At 41.0% G+C, this 8,709-nt stretch overlaps 1 protein-coding gene across 1 annotated transcript in view; it reads left to right on the top strand.

The window, feature by feature from the left end:
* The window catches only part of LOC124876247 (pecanex-like protein 1), a 37,871-nt gene that overhangs the window by 22,452 nt on the left and 6,710 nt on the right, over positions 1-8,709 (top strand). The window contains exons 22-30 of the mRNA XM_047378862.1: positions 906-1,050; positions 1,211-1,388; positions 1,534-1,642; positions 1,787-1,916; positions 2,019-2,077; positions 5,567-5,782; positions 5,980-6,233; positions 6,946-7,176; positions 7,446-7,549. Coding sequence (XP_047234818.1) covers positions 906-1,050; positions 1,211-1,388; positions 1,534-1,642; positions 1,787-1,916; positions 2,019-2,077; positions 5,567-5,782; positions 5,980-6,233; positions 6,946-7,176; positions 7,446-7,549 — 1,426 coding nt within the window. The remainder of the gene's footprint in view (positions 1-905; positions 1,051-1,210; positions 1,389-1,533; positions 1,643-1,786; positions 1,917-2,018; positions 2,078-5,566; positions 5,783-5,979; positions 6,234-6,945; positions 7,177-7,445; positions 7,550-8,709) is intronic.

An 8,709-nucleotide genomic window follows, 5' to 3' on the forward strand; every position in this document is an offset into this window, starting at 1 on the left:
GGAGCCTAGATGTACATTGTAACTCTGGAGGAGCGTCAGTGTTCCACTGCTCAGGTGGGAGAATGTGTCGACAGGAGAAATATTAGTTTATTACACAACAAATTTTTATTTTTATGCAAGATCGGTAAGCAGGAACCCATTGATTAACCATAAACCATAATAATTCCCATTTGCAGGTTTTCACCAGCCATGTAGGGAACATGTGAAAGATTGTGCTCTTGTCAGATGTGACAGAAATCGAAATGTTTTTCACATCTCCTCGATCACCCACAAGTCCCAATGGCAAAACATGGTGCTGGTAGCATTATGCTGTGGGGAAGCTTTCCTTCAGCAAGGACAAGGAAGCTGGTCAGAGTTGATGGTAAGCTGGATGGAGCTAGATACAGGGCAGTCCTGGAAGAAAACCGAGAAGAAGTCCAGAACTAAATCTAACTGAGAATCTGTGGCAAGACTGAAAAATGTATGTTCACAGATGCACAAAGCTGTTTAGAGGTTTGTACCAAAAGACTTGCAGCTGTAATGGCAGGGAATAATATTTCTACAGTTTTATATTCACAAGGGGATTACTGAATACTAGCATACACCACTTTTTTTCTTTTCTTTTTTTTGTAATTTTTGATTTCCTAGTAATAATAATGGGTAATTATTAATATTAGAATTTCTGGTATTTCTCATAGAATCCCAAATATATTGGAGTTTGTCCCTGGAGCGTAACTAAGTAGGAAAAAGTTCAAAAGGCGTTGACGTTTTTTTAAGACACCTTAAGGCATTCTGAATCAGTGTCTAATTAATGGCAACATTTTCCCTCCAGCCACGTTTTACAGCTTCAGTTTGAAGGATGCGCTTTTAACTGTGGTTTCCTGTAGCAGTTTGAATAAGATTATTGTGCTTTCTGCCTTCCCCAGATGCTGCTCAGTTGATGTGGTTTGAGAAGCTGTATGCGTGGCTTCAGTGCGTGGAGAAATACTTCATTTACCCAGCTGTGGTGCTGAACTCTCTAACCACTGAAGCTCGAACAGTAGGCCAGAATCATAAAGAGCTGGACATCTAGTAAGTCTCATCAGGGTTGGGTTTATAGCTCATACACAACATTGTATCACCGTTTTCTTCTGAAATCCACAGCGGAAAAACACAATCTAGCTCTGTGTGTTACGTTGCAGTTAAGGCAGCGTGTGTCGACACTGATTTCCACTCCCGTGTTTTTCTCCAGCAGCCGAGCGCTCTTCATCTCAGTCGCAGGCATGAAGCTGCTACGTTCTTCTTTCTGTACCCCATCGCAGCAGTATGTCACACTGTGCTTTACCGCGCTCTTCTTTCACTGTGACTATCCACACTTCTCAGAGACCTTCCTAATTGACTACTATTTCATGTCCATCGTCTTCAGCAAGGTGAGAACACAAAATATCTGTCAGAATTAACTGTAATCTTCTTCAGTTATTGAAAACGCACATTTAAGAAGTTTCTCCTTTTATAATCTTATGTTTTCATTGTGTGGATATTTGTGTTTGACTGATTTTATTTTGGACCTTTCAGATGTGGGACCTGCTATACAAGCTACGCTTTGTTTTGACTTATATAGCACCATGGCAGATCACCTGGGGCTCAGCCTTTCACGCTTTTGCTCAGCCGTTTGCTGTTCCTCGTATCCTTCTGTTGGTCCAACCTCAAAGCAGTGTTAATAGAGAAGAGCTCTAGTTCTTTAAGTTACTTATTGCTGCATTGTCAACGTATTAATTAGTGATCAGATTAAATTACCACATAATGTCCTCAACTCCTGTTTCTTCAGACTCTGCAGTGCTTTTCGTCCAGGCAATCTTCTCCGCCATCTTTTCCACACCCCTGAACCCTGTTCTAGGCAGTGCTGTGTTTGTCACCTCTTACACAAGACCCGTAAAGTTCTGGGAACGAGATTACAAGTATGTGTTTGACAGTATTGCATGTGTCAGTGTGAAAGTGCTGCTCATACAGTCCAAATACTGTATAAAGTATTCACATTTAACACTAAAACCTCTTTGCAGCACCAAGCGGGTCGACCATTCAAACACCAGGCTCGCCACTCATTTGGACCGCAACCCAGGTTTACCACTGCATTCTTACATCTAATTATGTTTTGTCATTTTTTTAACAGCACCTTGCAAAAGTATTTACACCCCTTGGATGTTGGTAAATAGACCAACACAGATTAGTGCATCATTCTGAAGTCGTAGGAAAGTAATATGGTTTCAACATTTTTCTAGAAAGAAGTCAGAAAAGTGTGGTATATATATGTACCGAGCCTCATTTTTGATACCTAAAAATACAATTAAGGGCACAAAAAATATTTGATATATGTGGGCTGTTTTTAAGTTTTATAGTTTGTTGCATTTGTATTTGGCCTCTTTTAACTCAGTACTTTGTAGATTTACCGTTGGCTCAAGTTACAGCTGCAAGTCTTTTGGGATTTTATACAATCCTCACACAACTGCAGACTAGTTTCATCTCAGCTTCCTCTGCTGTCCACTAAATAGCTTGTAGCACTTTAAATTGGGCTTCTTATGGATTTGTTTTAATAATGGCTTTCACTTCACTGCTCTTCAGTGAAAGCCAGATTTCTGAAGTCCACAACTTATGGTCAGTTTACGTTTGGGCCATGTCTGTTTGATTTGAACCTGTGCCATACTTTTTCATTTTTGGGTAATGAATTAAACAGTGTTCCATCTGCTCATTCCACCGGTCATTAAAAAACTTTGTCATTAAATGGATTTTACAAAAATTAAGACCTTAAATTGCATTAAAAAAGCATTCAATTTGATTCCCGGTAGCATTAAAAATTATTTGGGTACTTGTCAAGGAAAATACTTGGGTAGTAATAAATTGTGTTTTGTCTGATATGTACATTAGCTTTTATTAGCAAAACTAGTGACTTCTGTAGCCTCAGCCAAGACCAGGTATAGGATCTACCTTGATGACAATAGAAGGTGCCCTGTATGGACTTAAGAGAAAAGCTTTGGAGGATGAGCTTCGGAAGGATGCTCATCAACCAGTTAAGCAGGATGAAAACAAATCTAGTACACTTATGGCTCAAATGATAACAATATCTTATACTCTTAAAAAAGCAATACAAGGACAAATGCAGTGAACTAAAAAATACTGGAATGAAGAAACTAGAGAACTAAGGAACATGCATTAATCCTCTTTAATAAAATGAAAGAACAGAAACAAAGTCTGCTTAATTGATGCATCGTGTTCTGTAACATTCCAAGTAATTTTTGTAGCACATATTTTTGCATCCACTATGTTTCAGGCTTCAAATATCTTCATTTGTATTGTGCCAAATCTTAAAATAATCATCTCAAGGCACTTTACAATACATTAAGAGTTTCCAGAGTTTTTCTTTACATATACAGGTCCTTCTGAAAATATTAGCATATTGTGATAAAGTTCATTATTTTCCATAATGTCATGATGAAAATTTAACATTCATATATTTTAGATTCATTGCACACTAACTGAAATATTTCAGGTCTTTTATTGTCTTAATACGGATAATTTTGGCATACAGCTCATGAAAACCCAAAATTCCTATCTCACAAAATTAGCATATTTCATCCGACCAATAAAAGAAAAGTGTTTTTAATACAAAAACACGTCAACCTTCAAATAATCATGTACAGTTATGCACTCAATACTTGGTCAGGAATCCTTTTGCAGAAATGACTGCTTCAATGCGGCGTGGCATGGAGGCAATCAGCCTGTGGCACTGCTGAGGTCTTATGGAGGCCCAGGATGCTTCGATAGCGGCCTTTAGCTCATCCAGAGTGTTGGGTCTTGAGTCTCTCAACGTTCTCTTCACAATATCCCACAGATTCTCTATGGGGTTCAGGTCAGGAGAGTTGGCAGGCCAATTGAGCACAGTGATACCATGGTCAGTAAACCATTTACCAGTGGTTTTGGCACTGTGAGCAGGTGCCAGGTCGTGCTGAAAAATGAAATCTTCATCTCCATAAAGCTTTTCAGCAGATGGAAGCATGAAGTGCTCCAAAATCTCCTGATAGCTAGCTGCATTGACCCTGCCCTTGATAAAACACAGTGGACCAACACCAGCAGCTGACACGGCACCCCAGACCATCACTGACTGTGGGTACTTGACACTGGACTTCTGGCATTTTGGCATTTCCTTCTCCCCAGTCGTCCTCCAGACTCTGGCACCTTGATTTCGGAATGACATGCAGAATTTGCTTTCATCTGAAAAAAGTACTTTGGACCACTGAGCAACAGTCCAGTGCTGCTTCTCTGTAGCCCAGGTCAGGCGCTTCTGCCGCTGTTTCTGGTTCAAAAGTGGCTTGACCTGGGGAATGTGGCACCTGTAGCCCATTTCCTGCACACGCCTGTGCACGGTGGCTCTGGATGTTTCTACTCCAGACTCAGTCCACTGCTTCAGCAGGTCCCCCAAGGTCTGGAATCGGCCCTTCTCCACAATCTTCCTCAGGGTCCGGTCACCTCTTCTCGTTGTGCAGCGTTTTCTGCCACACTTTTTCCTTCCCACAGACTTCCCACTGAGGTGCCTTGATACAGCACTCTGGGAACAGCCTATTCGTACAGAAATTTCTTTCTGTGTCTTACCCTCTTGCTTGAGGGTGTCAATAGTGGCCTTCTGGACAGCAGTCAGGTCAGCAGTCTTACCCATGATTGGGGTTTGGAGTGATGAACCAGGCTGGGAGTTTTAAAGGCCTCAGGAATCTTTTGCGGGTGTTTAGAGTTAACTCGTTGATTCAGATGATTAGGTTCATAGCTCGTTTAGAGACCCTTTTAATGATATGCTAATTTTGTGAGATAGGAATTTTGGGTTTTCATGAGCTGTATGCCAAAATCATCCGTATTAAGACAATAAAAGACCTGAAATATTTCAGTTAGTGTGCAATGAATCTAAAATATATGAATGTTAAATTTTCATCATGACATTATGGAAAATAATGAACTTTATCACAATATGCTAATATTTTGAGAAGGACATGGATCCTTCATGGAGTATCCTGTCATGGATTGTTGTTGCTGATGGTATTAAAAATTTTAAAAGGGCTTTAAAAGGTATAAACTTAGCCTCATTTTTGCAGAAACCATGTTAAACGTCTCCATAACTTTATCTTCTTGCCTGTCCGCCTTGGTTTTTGGCCTTCATAGAACACCTGGTATTTATACTGAGATTCAATTAAACACAAGTGGGCGCTGATTAGTGACTTATGAAGGCATTTGGTTGCACTAGGATTCATTTAGGGGCATTGAAATGAAGCGGGCTGATTTCGTATGCGTGCCACATTCTTCAGATTTGTTTGTAAAAATGTCTGAAATCAATTTTCCTTTTTCTTACACTTCAGTTATGCACAGCTTTGTGTGGGTCTACATAGGTAGACTCTATTCACCAGTTATGTGACTTCTAAAGGCAGTTGGTTGCACTGGATTTTATTTATGGGCATCAGAGCAAAGGTTAGATGCCAAAAGGTTAAAGGAGTATGAATACTTGTGCAAGACACTGTATTTTTGTTGTTGTTTTTGCTCTCATGGTGACCGTCTACTCGTTTTCCTGAAGGTGCCGATGACAACAATTTAAACTCTATTTTCTACGAGCACCTGACGCGCTCTCTGCAGCACAGCCTGTGTGGAGACCTGCTGCTGGGACGCTGGGGGAACTACAGCACGGGGGACTGCTTCATCCTCGCATCGGACTACCTCAACGCTTTGGTGCACATCATCGAGATCGGCAACGGCCTTGTCACCTTCCAGCTGAGGGGTCTGGAGTTCAGAGGTCAGCAGTGGCTTATGATGCAGAGGATACATTATTGGAGCTTTGTTGGAGCAGATTTTTGGCATTGTTGTCTCTTATTAAGTATATTAAAGGTGTTTATTTTATAATAGTGAGTTTACATCGTGTAATGTGTTGCAGATAAATACAAATGTCGTTTCACCTATAAAGGCTGATTGAGGCATTTCACATCTGTCTAGGTACCTACTGTCAGCAGAGGGAGGTAGAGGCCATCACAGAGGGGGTGGAGGAGGACGAGGGCTGCTGCTGCTGTGAACCAGGTCATCTGCCGCACATGTTGTCATTCAACGCCGCGTTCGGACAGCGCTGGCTGGCCTGGGAGGTGGCCGCCACCAAATATGTGCTAGAGGGCTATAGTATCAGCGACAATAATGCAGCTTCCATGTTGCAAGTATTTGACCTGCGCAAGATTCTCATCACCTACTATGTCAAGGCAAGGCGTTGATCATTGCAAGTCTTTTGTTTATTAACTGATGTTTCTTGCACCTTCTTACACGTAGCTACCAGCTATAAATGGAAAAGCATGACCATACCATTCTCATGACAAAGGTATGTGTTGTAGACCAGGAAAAGACAACTTCGTAGTAACCAAGTCAGATCTTTAAAGCTACTAGTCAGACTTTTCTTTGAAATCATTCAAACTCACTTCAGATATGTTTTGTTACGCTTTGGAACATGTCATGATTGTGCTATTTTGTCTTGAATCATTACTGGATCAAGATAAAATCCACGCAAACATTCCTCCAATGACAAACACAATGTAAGCAGTTGTTTTGCACTTTAAAAAAATCTAGAATTTTGTGTTATCCTGGTGGAAAACTATACTTCAGTTACTTAGATATGTTTTTTCTTGTTTTACTTTGTATTTATACCTCTTTTAGTGGTGGAAAAACTCACTATTAAATAGTATTTATAGGAATTTTAATATTTTACTGCATTACCATCTATATTAAAGTAGTCTGCTATCATGGCAACAGCTTCTGTTCTGCCAAAATGGGTTATTTCCCTATCATGTCTCCTATAATGTCTTCTCTTTATACAATGGTGGTGACAAAAATCTGTCAGGCACAATACCATGCAGTGCTGATGCACATATCGCCCTACTGTACATTTAATCAGTCCATTTGGATCTGTTTGCACCACAGAGCATCATCTACTATGTGAGTCGGTCCCCTAAGCTTGAGGAGTGGTTGACCAATGAGGCGATTCAGGAGGCTCTGCGACCGTGCCTCGGGCCCAACTACGTGGACAGCGACCCCACCTTCAACTTAAACATCGACGAGGACTATGATCACAGAGCCTCCGGCATTACCCCCTCCTCGTTCAGCATGGTTTACTTCGACTGGATTCAATACTGCAACAGCAGGCGTCAAACGGTTAGACCCTACACAGCATCCACACTGAAATCTAACTCCAGATCAACTTGTACTTTTCTTTTTTAACTACAAATCCATCTCTTAAGTTTTTTTATGAGCATTTTATTCTGCTTAACCAAAAACTAACATTATAGTACAACTCAAATTGTATTCATTGACTGTCTTTATTTATTTATTGTATAAACAACCTCAAAAAAGTAACACAGGAAAACATCTTCTAATATTTTCTAAGTTCTAATATTTTTTTTCATTTCATTTTTGTGTTGTAGCCAGTAACTTGTGAAAGAGATTCCCCACTCGTCAACCTCTGTTTTGGCCTGTGTATACTGGGAAGAAGAGCTCTGGGCACAGCATCTCATAGCATGTCTGCAAGGTAAGACCACATGACCATGTTCACATTATGTAACATTGCCACCACAAACTTCATTGTATTTTATTTGGGATTTGAAGACCAACACCGGGTTGTGCAGATTAACTGTGCTTCAATGTAAAGAGTAGTCTTGCAGTTGGAAAAAGTTGTGGGTTTGATTCCAGCTTCCCTCTCTGCTGATGTGACAGTGCATCTGGAAAGTATTCACAGCGCTGCACTTTTTCCACCTTTAGTTATGTTACAGCCTTATTCCAAATGGTATCAAGTTAATCTCACAAATTCTACACAACACACCCCATTATGAAAATGTGAAAGAAGTTTGTTTGAGATTGTTGCAAATTATTACAAATAAAACTAAGAAATCACATTTACGTAAGTATTCACAGTCTTTGCTAAAATCATTTGTTGATCCACCTTTTGCAGCAACTACAACCTCAGGTCTTTCTGAATATGATGCCACAAGCTTAGCACACCTTTTCTTTAGGCAGTTTCTTCCTTGAAGCGCATCTTAAGGTCCATCAGGCTGAATGGGAGACGTGTGCACAGCCATTTTTAGATCTCTGCAGAGATGTTGGACTTTGGTATGCCATATGAGAACATTCACAGGAGATCCTGGCTGTGTGTTATGGGTCGTTGTCCTGCTGAAATTATACCGTCGCCCCAGTCTGAGGTCAAAAGTGCTTTGGAACAGGTTTTCATCCAGGATGTCTACATTGCTGCATTAGTCTTTCCCTCTATCCTGACTAGTCTGCCAGTTCCCGCCGCTGAAAAATATCCCCATAGCATGATGCTGCCACCACCATGCTTCACTGTAGGCATGGTATTGGCCTGGTGATGAGCGGTACAAACATGACGCCTGCAATCCACCAAAGAGTTCTATCCTTTTCATCAGACAATGGTCCGGGAGTCCTTTAGGTGCCTTTTTTCAAACTCCAGACGGGCTGCCATGTGCCTATTTATAAAGCAGTGGACTTCATCTGGCCACTCTACCATACAGACCTGATTGGTGGATCGCTGCAGAGATGGTTGTCTTTCTGGAAGGTTTTCCTCTCTCCACAGAGAAACGCTGGATCTGACAGAGAGTGGGATTCTTGGTCACCTCCCCGATTAAGTCCCTTCTGCCCGGAGTAATAAACTGTCCCGCTCAGTTTAGACGGCCGGCC

This window comes from Girardinichthys multiradiatus, chromosome 11 (assembly GCF_021462225.1).
Source record: "Girardinichthys multiradiatus isolate DD_20200921_A chromosome 11, DD_fGirMul_XY1, whole genome shotgun sequence".
In the NCBI taxonomy this organism is placed as follows: Eukaryota; Metazoa; Chordata; class Actinopteri; order Cyprinodontiformes; family Goodeidae; genus Girardinichthys; species Girardinichthys multiradiatus.